The 20,193-nt window shown below is 42.9% G+C and overlaps 1 protein-coding gene across 3 annotated transcripts in view; it reads right to left on the bottom strand.

Annotated features, from left to right (window-relative positions):
• IFT81 (intraflagellar transport 81) overlaps positions 1–20,193 on the bottom strand; it is a 220,446-nt gene that overhangs the window by 42,927 nt on the left and 157,326 nt on the right. For 2 of the 3 annotated variants that reach the window (XM_088449192.1, XM_088449193.1), the window contains exon 19: positions 10,643–10,736. In XM_088449192.1, coding sequence (XP_088305318.1) covers positions 10,643–10,736 — 94 coding nt within the window. Of the gene's footprint in view, positions 1–9,651; positions 10,737–20,193 lie in introns of those variants that run through there. The other variant, XM_088449191.1, reaches the window with a different exon arrangement.

The raw sequence follows: 20,193 nt of genomic DNA, 5'->3' as shown, positions 1-20,193 counted from the left end.
GCTTCCAATACGGTGCAACGAGGCACCTGGCTGCATTCAATATTTGAACCACCAACTTACTGGTGATTGTGTCTAGTGTTGTAATTGGCAGACCCAAGAGAAAAGACATAGGGGCAGATTCAATTAGCTGCGGGATTTACCCTGTGGCAAATTGCCACGCCGCGCTGGACCTATTCAATTAGCAGGGAGTCTTTACCTCATACCTCATGTAGGTGTGAGATAAAATCCGTGTCAAAACGACCAAATTGGCCTCGCAAGCAAGGAAAAAAAACACATTGATTCCGCAGTTTACGCAGAATCGGTGTGTTTCCGTGTGAGTCCCGATTTTACGGCACGGGAAAAAGGCTATTTCATTGAATAGCTTTTCCCCACAACGTGGGAATTTAGGTCGACAATTAGTCGCGGGGTAAATCTCACAGTTAATTGAATCCGCCCCCAAGGGTCTTAACTATAGGGACATTAATCACTTTACTTATCATATTTGCAATCATGTCCAGTATAGCGTTAGTTTGGGGCATGTCCACCATATGTGAATAAAAGAGCCTAGGGCGCCACAACCTCTCCAGCACCCTTTTAATGCCCGTGAATGGTGCAACTCCACTGGTGGTTCTGAAAAATATACAATCGGCGCACCATCGACCCTTGCACCAGCCCATGGCAGGCACCGTGTTTCCTTCTCAACTCTGTATATAAACATGGACTCTGTAGCTGTGGCTCTGTGACTGAGAAAGCAGCTGCGGTCACTGACATTGCCCGCGACACTCCATAACACGCTCCTCCTGAGACTGACCTTTTTTAGCACACTTCAGGCAACTTCCTGGTCATCACCCAGGAACACCATGGTTTTGCTCACCGTTCCTAATGCCAGAGATCCCATATACAACAGCGCATACTCAGTGAAACACATGTGCGGAAGGGGTTCTCAGTATTTTTGTGCATGTACAGTATCACTCAACTCCGCGCACATTGGCACACAACCCATACTGAAAAGGTCCAGCACTAAAATGGGGTTAAGGCCTCTGGCAGCTGGCTTTTCATGGCCAGCATGCTCACAACCCTATCACAGAGACCAAAGGTAACCCTGAAGGAGCTGCAGAGTTCCACAGCAGAGACTGGTGTATCTGTGCATGTGACCACAATAAGTCGTACACTCCATAGAGTTGGGCTTTATGGAAGAGTGGTATGAAAAAAGCTATTACTTAGAGATAAAAATAAGAAGACACGATTTGAGTTTGCCAAAAGGCATGTGGGCGACTCCCCAAATGTATGGAGGAATGTGCTCTGGTCAGATGAGACTAAAATAGAACTTTTCGGCCACCAAGGAAAACGCTATGTCTGGCGCAAACCCAACACATCCCATCACCCGAAAAACACCATCCCCACAGTGAAATATGGTGGTGGCAGCATCATGCTGTGGGGATGTTTTTCAGCAGCAGGGACTGGGAAACTGAATCGAGTCGAGGGAAAGATGGATGTTGCTAAATACAGGGATATTCTTGAGCAAAACCTGTTTCAGTCTGCCTGTGATTTGAGACTGGGACGGAGGTTCACCTTCCAGCAGGACAATGACCCGAAGCATACTGTTAAAGCAACACTCGAGAGGTTTAAGGGGAAACATTTAAATGTGTTGGAATGGCCTAGTCAAAGCCCAGATCTCAATCCAATTGAGAATCTGTGGTCAGACTTGAAGATTGCTGTTCACAAGCGGAAACCATCCAACATGTAGGAGCTGGAGCAGTTTTGCCTTGACGAATGGGCAAAAATCCCAGGGGCAAGATGTGGCAAGCTCATAGAGACTTATCCAAAGCGACTTGCAGCTGTAATTGATGCAAAAGGTGGCTCGACAAAGTACTGACTTTAGGGGGGGGGGGGGCGTGAATAGTTATGTACACTGAAGTTTTCTGTTATATTGTCCTAAATGTTGTTTTATTCACAATATTAAAAAAACACAACTTCACAGTTGTAGGCATGTTCTGTGAATGAAATGATGCACACCTTCAAACAATCCATTTTAATTCCAGGTTGTGAGGCAACAAAACATGAAAAGTGCAAAGGAGGGTGAATACTTTTGTAAGGCACTGTACATTTGTGTGTGTGTAATGAACAACTTAAAAAAGGTAATATAAGGCTTATTTTTCCCCATAATTAAAACAGATCTATAAGATACCAAAATACAGTCCAATATCACAATCCATTGTTCTACTGACGCTTAATGTCCTTGCACAGATACGCATGTCTACATAGATACCTTGCACATATGTGTATTACAATAGATTCATGGAACTCCTAAATTGGAAAAGCATCTGAGACCAAGGTCGCTTCTGTTGTTTCCAAAAATAATCCTGAAACAAATGCAGGAGCACTGCTTTGAATGCTATCTAGACATATATAGTTTCAATCAAATTCTTCAAGAAGTGTCAGTCTAAAATGTGCTTTACATTGCCAAACCACCGGCGAGCGGATCCCTTTAAAAGGCCAAGGAGAGCTGTCTGGCACAAATAATAAGAGCAATGGTTCCTTGATGAAAACAAGATGTGCTTTGTAGATGCCAATTGTTTAAACTAGATTGGGTTTCACAAGCACCAGCCGTATAATGATTTTCTTTGTATATTTTCTAAAAACAGGACCCAGGAGGGGATGTTAAAAACAGATCACTGTGATATTTGGATTACAAAGAGTAAAATCTGCTCGTATATCATCCAGTGCGCTCACAACACAGCAGATAAAATGACCTACGTCAATCATAGCATTCTTAATATCAACCTGGTTTTGTTCCAGTTCTACACAGCAGCTGGTGGCTGCTCTATCCCATTATAGATTCTTCCCTAAAAAACACACACACAAAGGCCCATGTGTTGTTATATTGGCACAAATGGCACACATATATTTTGGAGCTAGACACAATTAATGAATAAACACAGGTAACAATGCCTACTGGCATGAATTATACGCAAGCAATGGAATGCATCTGTACATCCAGTTTTCCAGGAGTATTCGGTGGCATGAATTCATTCAGGATACAAAATGTTATTCATGTAATTACCTCCTGGCTCACTGTATATTGCAAAATGGTTTAGAGAATAACCCTACAAATAAAAATGTATTTTCATGGTATACAACCAGTGAAATGTGCAGATCTTGAATCGGCATCCTTTTCTGCCCTCCCCGAGTGTGCCTAAAGGCGAGTATCGTCTCTCACCCTAGCAACTCTCATAACCTCCATTTATTTTATGCTGCTGGCTTAGTGCATTGATAGAATTTATTCTTACTGAATTAATTTGTGAGTATAAAATGGCTGCATCAACCGTACTAATGCTAACTCAATTTAGTTCCCCTTCCGTCTGTTAGGTAAAATCCATCTCAATATATAACACCTTATACATCAATGGTAATTTATTTCTAGTTACCAACAGACATCAACAAATTACTTTTATATGGAATAACTTCTGCTAATAGGGAATTCATGGGATGCTAATTTCAATTAAGGACACAATTATGGCGTGCTTTCAATTGACTTTGATATATTTGTGTTTCATGTAGACATTAACATACAGGAGAGATCGAGGGCCCGATTCAGCAAGGAATGCAGTTGCTAACACGCACACAATCGGTCGATTAATTCGCACTGCGTAAGCATCGCAGCACTCGTGCGCAAGCCAGACGCTCCAGTCAGAACTGCGTGCACAGAGGCTACGTAGACACATGACAGAGTGATTGACAGGAAGTGCCGTTTGTGGGTGGTGATGGGGGGATGTGGTCGGGCGAATGCAGGCGTGCCAGTGCGTTTCAACGCCTTTGCATGGGCGTGCATAAATTATCCACTGCGATAGCATGTGCAGAAGTTAGCAATTCCTGAGTGAGGTCTGGGCTTCCATAACTGTGCGTCTGGGTCCGATGTTACAGATTGTTTTGCTATGTCGCTCTAGTATAGAAATGTGAGTAAGGGGAAGTGGGCGTCCTTATGTCAGGCTGCGTTCGCAATGTGAATGCACACATTTAAATAGCACCGTTGATATTAGCAACTACGGTGCGTGCATATAAGCAGAATAGTGCTCCATGCTGAATCAGGCCCTAAGCCAATAATAGTAAACCTTCAACTGTATTGCTTCAGTATAAATAAGAATGATGTCATGTCAGGAAAACTTAAAATTCGTAAATCTTAGACACCACAGAGGAATGCCTCTTTGTCTTTTACGTGTGTCAAGTGCTTGTAGATATTAAATATATGTTTATTTGTTTTTGAAGAGTGTAAACCATACTTATCTATGCTTGCAGACAGAAAGGAATATAGAAGATGTCCACTGGGGGATACAGTCAATATCCCAGCGGCCGTGATGCCGGCATCCCATACCCAACCTGTTCACTAGCACACTGAATAGAGGTCCAGAAATTCAGACCCTGCTTTCCTGGCCTCTCTTCTAGGCTGTGTGCACAGTGTTGGGAAGGAGTTTGTGCTATGCAATTAGCCAATGGGAAAGTGACTACACAGACTATGAGGAAGCTATTGTAGGTCACTCATCCACCACATTATAACCCGCTATGCTGGACCCTCACAACAAGCTCAGGTGTTTTGGAAGCAGTATGTTGCAAAAATACTGTGAAAGGCTGTCATTCTTATTAATAGAATGTATTTTATTAGCAGCAATAACTACTAGACCATAACTACTAGAAATAACTGATTAACGCAAATACAGGGGTTTGCAGGAAATATGGCAGCATGTGCAGAACAATAGAAAGTTTGCATCTGCCAATGGGAGGAATTGCTCCTTGATAAGTATGGTATCCTTGATTTTGTCAAGCAGTGCAAAAAGGACATTTAGGGGTAAATTTCGATTTTGATTTCAGTGTGACTTGCATTTGGATATTTACTAAAGGCAAAATCGAATGTAAAATCGAACATAAAACCGAATTTCACCAAAATCTCGCTCAAAATCTCACATCGAAAAAACATTGGTACTTTTACATAGACAAACACACAAATCCCTTATTTACTATTATTCGATTTGAAATTGAACACAAAATAGAACTTCAAATCCCCAAATGAATAGACCTGCTTCATGCTTTCAATTTTAGCATGTGCAGGTCGGATTGACACAGATACATGCATACATCAGTGAGATGCGCATGCATGTATCCTACTGTAAAAAGCTTAGAAAGAGTTTAAGTAAAAAAAAAATGATGTGGGATCCCCCCTAAAACAGAACCAGCCCCGGGCTTTTCATAGCCAGTCCTGGTTGTGTAAGTACAGGGAAAAAAAATGCGTAGGGTTCCCCTGTAATTTCCTCAACCAGTACCGGACCCTTTCTTGCGAGGGCTGATGCCACAGCCAGGGGAACCCTTTCACTGGGCCCCCCAGCCGAAGCATCAGCCCTGACTGTTAGTCAGCCCAGGCCAGGGATCCCTGGGGAGTTGGGGACCTCCCCCAATAAAAAGGTCCCCCTCTCCAGGGCACCTCTAGCCTAGGCCGATAGCCCGGGGCTATCCACGCCACCCCTGGGCGGTGGGTGGCGGGTTGATAGTGTAAATGTAGTGTAAAAAAAGATAAGTGTAAACATTGTCTTTACAGTAGAACTGCAGGTCCCAGCAAGCCTCCCCCGCATGCTGGTACTTGGAGAACCACAGGTACTAGCATGCGGGGCATTAAGGGCCCGCTGGGACCTGTAGTTCACCTGTAAAGAAATGTTTTTATATATATATATATATATTATATATTATATATATATATACATACACACAGCGAACAGCCATAACATTAAAACCAGCTGCCTAATATTGTGTAGGTCCTTCTCATGCCGAAGCATGGACTCCTCAAGACCTCTGAAAGTGTTTTGTGATATTTGGCACCAAGACGTTAACAGCAGATCCTTTAAGTCCTGTAAATTGCGAGGTGGAGCCTCCATGGCTCGGCCTTGTTTTTTCAGCACATCCCATAGATGCTTACTGTATGTTCTCCAAACCATTCCTGCACAATTCTTGCAGTGTACAGTAGCAGGGCGCATTATCCTGCTGAAAGAGGCCACTGCCATCAGGGAATATGGTTACCATGAAGGAGTGCACTTGGCCTGCAACAATGTTTAGGTAGGTGGTACCATCCACATGAATGCCAGGACCCAAGGCTTCCCATCAGAACATTGCCCAGAGCATCACACTGCCTCCGCCAGCTTACTTTGTTCCCACAGTGCATCCTGGTGCCATCTCTTCCCCAGGTAAATGACGCACATGCACCCAGTCATGGTCTGATGAATCACATTTTCTTTTTCATCATGTACAAGTTACCCTCTTCCATTGCTCCATGGTCCAGTTCTGACCTCACGTGTCCACTGTAGGCACTTTCGGCAGTGGACAGGGTCAGTATGGGCACTCTGACCTGTTTGCGGCTACTGTGTGGATAGCATCCATCTCTGAATCAGCCTCGAAGTCCAGTGTGTATTGCTGATACATACATTTCACCTGATGGCTCTGTGATACCTAGGTACATAGTGCAATCATCTAATTCCACCACAAAGTAAATGTAAAGTTTTTCTATAAATAATATTCTCTTTAGATTCAAATGTTAATCTGTATTATTGTTTTTTTTTATCAAGGCTTTAAAATAAACCATTTTGCATTTCACAGGTAAATTACACCTAGTATTACATGAAGACCGCTCTCCTTGATTCAGAACTGTTGCTTTCCCAAGGACTAGTCCAGCTAATGACTTCCATGTGGAAATGTTAGGTTTTCTGTTTAGCTACCTTTTTATGTATTTTATCATCTTCCCATCCTAGAAGCTGTATGCTCTGCGTACAATATGCAGAGTGGCTCTGTAAATGTACAGAAAATAGATACTTGTGCCTGCACGGGGATGCTTGTAATAATTGTATAATTTTCCAGTGCCTGAGGTCTGGTGTTGCCGATGATGGCAGCACAGACGGTGTAATGGTTAGCATTACTGCTTCACAGCTCTGAGGTCGTGAGTTTGATACTCACTATGGCCCTAACTGTGTGGAGTTTGTATATTCTCCATGTGTATGCATGGTTTAACCGGGTACTCCGGTTTCCTCCCACAGTCCAAAAATATACTGGTAGGTTAATTGGCTCCCAACAAAAAAATAAACCATAGTGTGTAAGTATGTGTGTGGGAGCATGTGGTAGGGAATATAGATTGTAAGCTCCACTGTGGCAGGGACAGATGTGTATGGAGAAATATTCTCTGTAAAGCGCTGCGGAATAAGTGTGCGTTAAATAAATAACTGGTAATAAATAAATAAATAATGATAGTGTCGATCGCCTGCACCAGCTATCTACTGGTAATTGTCTGATTGTGGATTTAATGCTAAGACAGATAGGTGCTGTCTCCATACACAAGTGGAAATAGGAAAAACATCACGTCAAAGTCTTACCTATGTCCACGCTACACATTTTCCTGGACAATCTGAAAAGAAACCCTTAAAACTGTCTGCAGATTAAGTTTACAGGAGTATTTCCAAAAAAGTGAAGTGGGAGTGCACCATGAAACGAGCCTGATGAGCAAGTAGCTGCAGTTGCTCACATTTTTTTGCCATTAGCAAATGACCTTTAATCAGAGGGATGCTTTTAATTCAGAAGGTTACCCACCTAATCCATCAGTGTAAGGATCGGTATGAAATACCGCCGGACGCATCCCGACGCCGGAAGACCGGCAACAGAAGATCCTGAAAGGTGAGTATTTTTACTATTACTAACCCTACCCGCCCACTAACCCTAACCCTCCCTTAGGGGTGCCTAACCCTATCCTCCCCTCCCCAAGTGCCTAACCCCCCCTTTAAGTGCCTAAACCTAACCCCCCATCCCCGCAGCCTAAACCTAACCCTCCCGGGGGAGGGGCCTAACTCTAACCTGCCCCCGGGGGTGCCTAACCATAAACCCCCCATAACCCTAGCCTAACCGTAACCCTCCCGTGGTGGTGCCTAACCCTAAGTGTCCACCCCCCGTTAGCCACTAACCTAACCCTGCCCCCCCCCACGCCGCGGCTCTCCGTGCCCGGCGGGATTTCGATGCCTATCATTAGACCCCTGCCGGGATTAGACAGTCGGGAAGCCGGCGGTCAGCATTTCGACCGTTGGCTTCCTGACTGCATCCCTACCTAAATGCAGTAGGATAGGCGGTGTGTTCATGGACAGCCTCTGGTTCCAGTGACTGTGAAGAAGCAGGTTCCAGCTTCCCTGTTCCATGAATATTAAACTAGTCTCTGTGTTCACCAGTGCAGAAGTAATGATTTTGCATTGCATTGGAGGTGCCGTGGAATCCTGGTTACATCGCATTGACTGGAACTTTCTCCAAAAGGGCTGGCCATAATAGCACAGGGGAGGCAATTAGGTATCTCTTGTGCTTGAACACTTCTGAAGGGATGGGGAGACATGGCGAAAATTCCACATGCACCTCTGTGCTCCCAGTGCAAAAGTAGTAAAGGAAAAGAAACAAAAATAGGTTATATAAAAAATGCAGGTAAGCATGTTAAAGCCCCCATACATCAGCAATTGATTGCAGCAATTCTGCAATTTGCAATCGATTGTGTATAAATAATCTTTCCCTTTTTCAATTGATTGTGGCAATTCTGCAATCGATTGAAGGGAAAGATTTTTATACACAATCGATTGCAAATTGCTGCAATCAATTGCTGATGTATGGGGGCCTTAAGTCACTCACACACAACGGGGCAAATTCAATTAGAAGCAAGTTGTTGCCGGCAGCTCGCATTGGATGCATATTGGCCATTAGTCAGCTGACTTCTGCTCGCACCTATACAGGCTGTGAGCAATCAGCTAATTACATATCCCGTGAAGCTGCTGAAAGCCATTTGCAGCATGACAATGACCCAATATATTTTACACAAAAAGCCTCAAAATTTCTCTGTACCACAATATTTATCAATCCCCCCCAAAAAATAAGATGAAATGGTCACATTTAAGTTAGAGCTTGAATAAAGAACATACATTTGTTATCACTGTACTCAGAAGAACTAGCCAATTAAATTGTGCTTCAAGCTTAAGGGGCACAAAAATTGCATTAGTAATAAGAAACAAAAATGGAATAGCAGAAAACAAAATTCAATTCTTTGGGTAGGTGAATATATGAAATAAAGGCCATTCCTATCTACTGTATACTGTATATAGTGAAATAGACATAAAGAAAAAGTGTTTATATAAGACTAAACTTGGCCTGGGCTTGCATTCTACATCCTGCCGAAGTATGCCTGCGAAATATGGCTGTGAGACATAGCTGGCAAGAGACAGAGAATAAACACCAATCAAAGGACACTCAAAAGTACAACCAAAGCAGCTCGGGAACTAAATTTAGCCTGCATGCAATCAGAGAGCTGCTAACTGCCAAGTCACACAACCATCTTCTTCCAGATCATAGCTCGTTGGACAATTGTCAATTATCATCAAATTCCAGCAGCTCACTCAGAGCAGAAAATGGCAACAATTCTTACATTATTATTATTATGTTTTTTTATCATCACTTAAATGAAATGGATTCATAGCACTGTAACTATGTGACCATCACAATGCTCTGCAATGTATCTTTCACATATAATATAGATGAGGAATGGAAGGAAATTTGTAACAAGAGTGAAGAGATTCTTTACTGAATTAAAATAATTTATCAGAGTCATCCATGACATAATATTAATATTTTCCACTTTAATAGGCAAACAACAAATACTGGAAACATAACTTGCACAGAAATGTTTACTGAAATGACAAACAAATATAGATGACATAAAATGGATTTGACACTCTGCGGAAATGAGAGAATTTTCAAACTGCATCTACAGTATAGTGGTTTCCCTTTTAGGGCTATATTTATGGATCTAGGTGGAGCTGAAAATGTAAAGCGGCACTCACATTCGCGCTGGGCTTTACACTGAACGTGTGTCACTTTACATTTTCAGCTCAAAGCAGCCTCTTCGTAAATATAGCCCGTAGTGTAGATTTTAGGGAGTGTGTTTATTTTTTATTTTTAATGAGGATGGTGGTAACACAGGGGTGGGGAACCTTTTTTCTGCCGAGGGCCATTTTGTTATATATAACATTTGCGGGCCCGGTGCAGGCCACGTCCCCTCTGTGAGATGTCACAAGGGGGTGGGCCACAATCGCCGGTGATTACAGCAATGCCTGGAGCATCCTCAGGATGCTCCGGGGAGCAGTTAGGGCAGCAGTGTGACCGCCTGAAGCGTCCTAAGGACGCTGCAGGCGGCACTACTGCATAGATTCTGCCTGCAGGGTTCCATTCTAGGCACCCTCCTAGCCAGATGAGGCTAGCAGAAAAAAGCTCAGAGGGCCAGACCAAATGATTCTGCGGGCCATACGGCCCCCCGGGCCTGAGTTCCTCATCCCTGCTTTAACACTGTAATTTACTGATAGATTGATTAAAACAGTAATGCTGATAGCTCTTTCATTACCTACACATAAACAGAAAAAAGGCAGGTATGCCTGGATGTAACTCGAACACAATGGGGCAAATTCAATCATATACATATATATTAATTCCATGCATACACATCTATGACATCCATAACTTTGCAGTGCCTATAAGATGAGCCTATCTTCTCCTCCTCCTTGAATAATCCGCTCAGTTGTTACTACATTTTGCTGCTTCTGAAAACACATTTTCTTACATTCCATCAGTTGTTCGAAATCCCTCCACATCTTTACTTGTTTCATGTTTGGCCCATGGCTTTCCTTCACTGATTTTTGCTTCTCTCTCAATTTCTGTTGTAAGAAAGCAGAATAGAACATTAATCTGGTACCTGATACAGCTTATGTTTTCTCTTATGAAACAATTCTCAAACAAGATCCCATCACAAAACTATATTTATTCCACCTCCACCGGGGGCCAATTCAGAATTGCCTGCAAGTCGGACACTGTGCGTACTTGGACATAAATAGGGATCTTTACCTGTTTACAGACTGAGTTGGCCGCATCTAAGTGGCTGCAAGGTCTCTGCCCACCTGCTTGTAATAGTAGACGTCATCACTATCAGTACCTATACTTGGTATAAGAGATCTGTTGGGAATCAGATGGATCTCTGCATACAATCACCTTTGAATAACCCGTAATTCCATGTACCTACCCACAATATGGCCTCAGAACACTTATCCAATGTGCGAACGCCTAGTTGCCAAAGACGCGTATCCTTGGCTACAGAGCATGCACAGTGCAAAAAGATAAAAATTGCAGGATCTGTCTACAAAACGTATTTGCATGCAACCCTGCATCAGGCCCATTGTGGGCACTTCCAGGCCTCGCCTACTGTATATGGGCGATGTTTAGCAAAGTAATCTCATTCATTCAAATTATTACGAAAGTCTCATGTTTTGTAACTCATTGTTTATTATGTGATCTGCTACACAACAGAACGTTACTCCTTTGCAGCACAATTATCTCATTCAATCACATAATCCCGCATGAATTTCAGGTGATTAATCTCCATAGAGTTTATTGAGATGAGCAATTCATTGCTCATATGGGAGATTTTAGGTAATGCTGGACAGGAAATGCTCATTATAATAGAAAACTCAGAAAGGTCCTATTTTCCTTTTTAACCGATTAATTTCATATAAACATGTAAAGTAGCATTGTGCACACACATGAAATCAACCATATAGTATACTGAGAATAAACACTGCAAAATAATAATAGATAATCTTTCATGCTCCAGATTATTTAAGAAACATCAGAGTAGATGCAACAAACAATGAGTTTCTTGGATTTCACAGATAACAAATGGTAAAATACAGGGCTTAATTTGGAGATGTATGTAAACGCGATGTTTCCGGAAATATGTGATCTTTGCATGTGCAGATCTGGGTCTGTGATGTCACTCGCAGATGTTTGACATTCTGCTGGCGTTTGGGGGCGGCGACTCAAAGCGTCCTAGAACCACCTAAAGTGGTTCAGGATAATTTCTGCAGGTAACTAGGGGAACGTCTATTTGGAACAAGCATTATGAGTGAAATTAGGAAATTGTCTAAATAAGGGGGTGGGGATGTTATTGTTAGTTCCTGAGAAGCCATTGGGGTAGATTTACTAACGCTCCCAAAAAAAAAAAAAGAAGAAACTGGAGGAGTTGCCCATAGCAACCAATCCGATTCTAGCTATCATTTATCATGTACATTATTGAAAATGATAAGCCGCCTGATTGGTTGCAATGGGTTACACGTCCAATTTTCATTCTAGATGCTTTGGTAAGTCTACTCCATCGAGTCCAAACCTCGGTAAAGAAATACAACCTGTCATGCAGATAGTAAGTGACTTGTTTCCCATGCATGAGACATTACTAATGTGGCTTTTTAACACTGATAGAGGAAGAGCATCTGAGCTACTACAGCTGTCTTTGCTTCTGCCAATATATACAAGAAAAACACAAGACACAAATTCCCCCAGCACTCTGCAAAGGGTCAGCAAAACAAACATGCACCTATATAATAATAATATGCTAAGGACTCCGTTTCACACATTTGCAAATACATGATAAGCCACCAGCCACATCAAGGAATCTCTGCTCAGGTAGTCCTACACTAAATAATAAGCTCACCTTGGGTCATACATTCATGTATTTCTAAATTGGAGACACCCGAGGAACCTACAAAATGGCACTACAATTCAGTGGGATGTAGTTTGGAAGCCGACGGTCTAAATCCCGACCGCCGGCTTCCAGACGTTCTAATCTTGGCGTGGTACTAATGACAGGCGTCTAAATCTAGACGCCTGTCATTAACCAGATGCCAGAAGACCGACACCCGGCATCCCGGTCAAAGTGATGCCGGGCATGGACAGCCGTGGGGGGGGGGGGGGAGGGTTTGGGGATGGGTTTCTATGGTGGAGGGGAATTTTTAGGTCTAGGGCTCCCGGAGGGGACTTAGGGTTAGGCACTCCCCCCCAGGGAGGTTAGGGTTAGGCTAGGGGAAGGGGGGTAAGGCACTCCCGGGGCGGGGGGAAGTTAGGGTTAGGAACCCCCCCGGGGGACTTAGGTTTAGGCGGCGGGGAAGGGGGGGGATTAGGGTTAGGCACTTTGGAGGGAGGTTAGGGTTAGGCACCCCAGAGGGAGGGTTAGGGGGAGAAAATTAGGTTAGCGATACTTACCTTAGGGACGCTTGGGATTTTCACCCTTGCCAGGCTGCTGCTGTCGGGATTTCAACCGCCAGACATGCGTCCGGTAATACCTACTACTCCCAGTTCAGTATTTCCTCTATTTGCTCATAATCAACTTATCGGCACATCACAGGTGTGTGCCTACAGGTGAGTTGGCTCTCAATTTAGAAACACATGAATATATGCCCCAAAGTGGAGCTATTATTATGTAGTGTAGGACTACCTGAGTAGAAGCTGCCAATATATGCAAGGTCAGTTTTACAGATTGTTTGGATAGGTATTGGACAGGAGAAAGGCAACAGATATTTAATTATTGAAGTCGGGAAATAGTCATTATATTGACAGTCAATATGTCAACGGCAGAAAGCTGAAACGGATGTAATGTTAGTTAAAGCATTTTAACAGTGCCGGCAATAGAACTTTAAGTATGATGCTTTACAGTCATGTTAAAAGTTATAATGCCAACACACGGACATTACAACTGGATCGGCAGAAGTCAGGACTCCCATATATCAACAGGTTACGTCAGATGTAAAATAAATTAATTTCAGTTTGTCAGGGGGTATAGTAACACTTAATTGCATCTAAAGTTGAATTTTGAATCCCCCCTAAATTGATAAAAGAAATCATGTGTAGATCGATTAGCCACAAGGTTCCATCAGGACCTCACTCTTATATGGCATCGCAGTGGCTAATTTATGCACGCCCCTGTAACAACGTTCAAACGCACTGGCACGCCTGTATTTCCCCGACCACCCCCACCCGTCAACACCCCCAAACGGTCACTTCCTGTCAATTATTCTGCGATGGGTCTGCGTAGTCACTGCAGATCGCAGTCCGATCGCAGTGAGCCCTTTGCGCACTGCGATGCATGTGCAGAATGCAACAATCGGCCATCTGCATGCGTAATCACAGTTGCGATTGGTAATGAGTTAGGTCCTCTGCCCCTTAGGAGTCTGCAAATCACAGAGCTAGCATAGAATTGCTATAGAAGCTGAAAGCAATGCACTAGCAATAAAGTCACTCTTAGGGCAAATGGCAGCAAATATAAGTTATATTCATTGGTTTCTGCATAAAAACACCTAAAATATTTATGCTTTATATATAATATAATTTCACAGAAAAACTAATTTTTAGGCACTAAAATAATGCTAAAGGACTAAATTTGCATCTAAGTTTGCATTGAACTAGATAACAATGGGGCCTACATTTAAAAATCACATATTGGGCTTTATTCAGAGGTGCACACAGTGGCAGCCAATGCTGTGCTTTTATAACGAACAAAACCAGTGATCTTCCTACTGAGATGCCTACTGGCTGCGGTGCTAATCTGTTTTGGTGCGTCTTTAGAAGAACCATTACCGAAGCTTGCACCAGCCCTACAGCAGGGGTAATTACTTCATCTGAATATGGCGTCCTGTGTCTGCCCTACTGCAAACGCCCATAGGAATCCTGGACTATTACGAACAAATGTGCACTGCATCTTCCTGCGGTAATCATCAGATGCATGTACAGTTTTAAAACATTGGCCGCTTGCTTGTGACATGGACACTGCGACCACTGACTCAGGCTCATTATGTTTATCCAACCCATGAGGAAATGAAGCAATTAAATCACAGTAGTCATTTCTAAGTAGTTATGAAACACATAGTTTATTTTTGTTAACTGTCTCTACAGCTGAATGGTTCTAATGACTTAGAACACACTATATAATCATTTCTACCATGCCGAATGCCACCTGCAGCTGCTGTAAGCTGGTGCATACCGACTGTTTTCCATCATAGATTATACAGGTTGGAAGGGTTTTTCTCATCATACATTGGATGTGCTAACAGGCTTGTGAGCATTTCTACAAAACTGACAACTGCAAAAAAGAGAGAGAGCTACAACCTGTAGCTGCAAATAATAAAAAAAAAAGTGTCTGCCAGAGTCTGTCATTTTTCTAGTACAGTTTAGAAAACTAAAATCAAAGTCTGACTGACTACAGAGGTGTCCTCGTAAACCTATCCTTTTATGTGACACTTCCCAGACTTCCTACTCACTTCTGAATTTAGCATCTTATTTGCATCGTAGTTGCATCAAAAGTTGTTTCTAGTGTCCGTGCACATAGGATTAGTATTTTGTTGCAAAGGAATTGGTATAAAGTCACAGATTAAGCACAGCGCCGTGCGGCGGGATTGGTGCGGCCCAATCATATCGGTCCTCATTTCATTTTAACCCAGGTTAGCATCTGGGTACTACACAGCAGCTGCATGTAATGCCAGCTCCAGTGTCTTGGGTACTTGTGCATTATACTTTTGTTATATTACTAATGCGGTCCAAAAGCGTGCGACAGGAGACATGGCGTGAGTTAGTCACAAAGCCCGAGGCGCGATTTGAAGATAGGTGTTTGTGAACACATCTGTAGTATGGATTATAAGAACTTTCACTCTCTAGAATGGCATTCTCATCTTGAAGAGCACCTACATAAGCTGAAAGGAGCTGAGCCATACATGTGTCCATAATCCCCTGTACGATGTCAAAGCATGAACAGCATTACAGAAGTTACCTAATGAGGAGTGGAAGACTCCCCTGTGTGTCTCACACTGAGTAATTAGCAGTGGGAAACAGTAGCAAAATTTAACAGGAAGGATTGTAAAATGTAAACTGTATTATTTCACATATGTACTGTATGTAATGGAGCAGTAATCCTGAAAGTGGCATTTTTCTTTTAATGTTATTGAAGCATATACTACTAACATATTGATACATGCAAACAGTTTGCTGTATATATACAAAAAGTATCAATGTGCCAGGAAAGAAACTATATAACAGGTACCACAGCTGATTTGGTACAGACACCAACTTCTCTTCAAATAAGTAAGATCAGCTGTAGGCAGAAGTTCTCCCCTTTACACCGGTACATTATATAGAAGGGGATGTAGTGAATTTACCTATGATCGGGATGCATCAGTTGAGATGCCAACACCGGAATCAGCTGGCATCCCGATCATAAGTATAGTGGGCCAGGCTAGCTGTTAACCTTGGGGGTGGGTTAGGTATAGGCTGCGGAGGGTGGGAAGTTAGGTTTAGGCACCCCGGGGTGGGTTAGGGTTAGGCACCACCGGGGGGGGGGGGGGATAGGCACTATGGGGGGGTTAGGTTTAGGCACTAACCGGGAGGGTTAGGGTGTGGGGTAGGGAGGGTTAGGATGCAGGAAAGGAGGTGTTAGGGGGTGAAGGGGGAGGGTTATGATATTTACCTAGCCCCTGTCGGGATTCTGAGCATCGGGATGCCGCTGTCTGTATTTTGACAGCCGGAATCCCGACTGCTGGTCTCCAATATCCAACCCTATAGAAGATGAGCTCCAAGCTCTCTACTTAAGCACATATATAAAAAAGCCCATACATCTGCAACAGATTGCTGCAATTCCCTGTTCTGCTGGTGGGGTCAGGGGATCGGGTATATTCAACATTTTGAAAAATCTCAATTCCCTGACCCGACCCAAAAATGCTCGAAATTGGCGAGTCTGGGACTTTTAACATATTGAAGTTTCCCTGATCTGCCGATGGATTGCCACTTTGTTCCTAAATTGGTGCTTGGTCTAGCCTCATTTCAGGGGTGTATCTACCATGTGTACAGCCCCTTAAATGTTGGGCCCTGGCTCACCCTGCGCTGAGTTATACAGCCACTATTGTGACTTGTATTACTACCAGATGGGCCCCAGTGAGAGCAGCATTTGAGGAGTTTGATTAATTTGTCTCCAGCTGTCTCCTCCCCATCTCCCCATCTCTGCATTTGACCACCTCTGACTTCTCTGCATGGGATTATCGGGACTGGCCCCAGCTTACAGAGAGCTGCTTCTTGTTGCTGTGCTTCAGTATCTGGCTGCTCCCTTGGGACCAGCCACTAATGAAATGAATTTATTTCCTCACCGACTCACCCTACATGGTGTCTTTTTTTTACCTTTTATTTGGTGAGCAATTTCCCCTCCCAAACTGTTGTAAGATTTTCCAACAGCGATTTATATAGAAGCATTTGCTAAAACGTGGCAGAGTCTCCGAAAATGTGTTTTAGTTATTAATATTTTTCTTTGCTTATGGATAATTAAAAATAAACAACTAGAAAGAGTTTCTTAGTAAATAAAATGACATTTACAGTATGATCTTGTAGAGCAGGTAACTCAATGCAGGCCATTTAACTCTTTCATTTTCACCTCACTCCGTACAGAGAGATAAGTCACTGCAACAATTTTGCATCTATAAATGTAAACGTTAATTGAAGACTTAGGGCGTGATTCAGAGATGGATGGTATCGCAGAGCCGCATAGAAGCAGTGGTGTAATACCATCCAGGAAAATGCAAATGCAGCAGGAGGTGTCCATAGGAAATAGAAACCTCCTGCATTGCATTTGTGACCTGAATGCAGCATCCGAAGCTTACCTTAGTCTGGTCACTTGCATGGCCAGTAAATCTGCATCCACCGACACAGACCCTGGCCTCGTCACTCCTGGAAAATGGGGCGACGCGCCCCATTTATGAGAACGGTGGCCAGCCATGCCCCAAGTGGCGTAGCATATCAATCATACTGCAACAAAAGGGGGACTGTGAGCGAGATCGAAGAACGGGTCCATAGACTGTATGGATCCCTAAACATCGGAGATGTACGCTAACCATTGAGTTAGTGTACATCTCGGGATCAGGGCCTTAATGCATGCAGGTGTTTTACTCCAGGGAAATATTTTGTGACCTCCACTCTGTTTCCTAAGGCGCATAAATAATGTATAATAAATACCCATAATCCTCTAATAAGAGCCAGATCATGCCATTTGGCAAGAGGGCACTGATGGACCTAGACTTTTCTGCGTGGTTGCCTTTCTTTTTAGTACGTGACCCAAGAAACTTTAAACTTTGTTTTGTTTTTTTTCCTGGTAGTTTTTTTTTTTTGAAATTACAAAAATTAGTAATTACTAATCCCAACCATTTCCCCTTATCACATATGCATAGGATCTGTCTTGTTCTGTTTTCCATCAAAGTGCAACTGGGAGGTGCAAAATGTGTCCAATTAAAAATATAGGACAAACCCCAAATCATGTTCTATTGCAGAGTGGATATGGCTGTACCCGTAAAACACTTCTCCATCACTTTATCTCAATACAATAATCTTGCACCACAAAATGGAATCTTGATTTTGTGTTGCTCCACAAATCTAGGCACACCTATGTATACCCTACTGTATACTTGCCAAGGATTGCCCAACTCCACTTATTGGCTTGTGCAAATTTATGCTTTGTTGCAAAATGACCATCTTGTTCTGCAAACCTAATCACTCCGGAAAAATCCGTGCAAATAGCATTTGCACAGCAGGTGGCACTTTTTCACACTTCCATAAAATAAACTTGTTGTCTGCCCTCTAAATGGTTGTCTTGCCTTTACCACACTCTCTGAAGGGTAAACCTTAAATCCCGATAATTGAACTACAGTTATAAGGGCCTGGGCTGGGCCTACAAGTGTATTTTTTTTTGCTTTTTCTTGCAGTGGTCAAACTGGTCACACTTGTAGATGGACAAATTTGACAAGATCCCAGGTGTTTACCCCTTAGCTAAAGCAGCCAAATCACGTCCTGCATCAATAGGGCCTCATAATGAGCCAGAAGATGACCTTGTGGTCTTATTCCAACCAGATATACCAGTATGTTAGATAATGATTTTATTTTTATTTATTTATTACCAGTTATTTATATAGCGCACACATATTCCGCAGCGCTGTACAGAGAATATTCGGCCATTCACATCAGTCCCTGCCCCAGTGGAGCTTACACTCTATATTCCCTATCACATGCTCACATACACACTAGGAGTAATTTTTTTGTTAGGAGCCAATTAACCTACCAGTATATTTTTGGAGGGTTCAAGGAAACCGGAGCACCCGGAGGAAATCCACGCAAGCACAGGGAGAATATACAAACTCCACACAGTTAGGGCCGTAGTGGGTATCGAACCAACGACCTCAGTGCTGTGAGTCAGTAATGCTAACCATTACACCGTCTGTGCTGAACAATGATTTAATCCTTTTCGTTAGATTAGATTATATAGCATCCAGGCTATTTTCATGCTAAATGCCAGATATTGTATGAAATGTCACAGCGTTTAGCCAGCATAACACATTAACATGTTTCAAAAAGGTTTTTCATAAAAGTCTCTATGTAGTTGAGAAACCCTGCCCCTACCCCCTTTCTAACAATAAGCTTGTTTTATTCAGTTTCCTGTATTTTTCTCCACGCATAGTAACACTGCCCTGGTCCATAAATGCCTACTTTCTAAAAATGGCCGAGAGACCCCTGAATTTCAGCAAACTCTCCCGGAATCCCAGAGACGTACTCAGAGAAGTTAGAAGTCTGGGGGCAAAATTATTTGTTTGTCAAATCACTAAGGCTCACCCCCACTGCAAAATTCACATCATTACATAGTTGGGCTGAGGACGGGCTTAATGATACAAATCACATCACTTTCTCACACAAACTCATCATGCTCTACAATCATATGGGTCATAACTTCAAAACGGTGCTTTTACTCTAGGCAAATAAAAATGAAAAAAGGGTTTGTGTGCTCAGGCACTAATGTAGTCTTAAGCTGGGTACACACTAAACTGTGTGTGTTCCCAGCACTGACGGGCTGACATATCGAGCGGTCCATACACACTGGGCGATCTGGTGCCCAACTGCACGATATGCCGGCCCTTCCCCCGCACAGCGCTGCATGGGATCGTCAGCCGCATCGCCTGATCTTACATGCTTCACATAAGATCAGGTGATGAGGCTGATGACCTCACGGGAGCGCGCACTACACATTTTTAACGATTTGTCTTACCGATGTGTCGGAATTGGCCAAATCGTTAAAGACGCACAAAAGCAGTACAATAGTCCATTTTAGGTGGGGCAGCCCTGATGTTTTTATTTTCAAAGTTTGTGAGGTTGACAAATGACCTTTTGATCTGAAGGTAACACACTGCAACAATTAACATGCAGAGTTATATGTAACATATTCTGATTCACAATTGTGTTTGTACAGCGAGATACACAAATACCACATACAAA

This window comes from Taudactylus pleione, unplaced genomic scaffold (genome assembly GCF_031769625.1).
Source record: "Taudactylus pleione unplaced genomic scaffold, aTauple2 ptg000479l, whole genome shotgun sequence".
Lineage (NCBI taxonomy): Eukaryota > Metazoa > Chordata > Amphibia > Anura > Myobatrachidae > Taudactylus > Taudactylus pleione.
The sequence above is the reverse complement of the archived record's forward strand: the minus strand, read 5'-3'. Positions and strand labels throughout refer to the sequence as shown.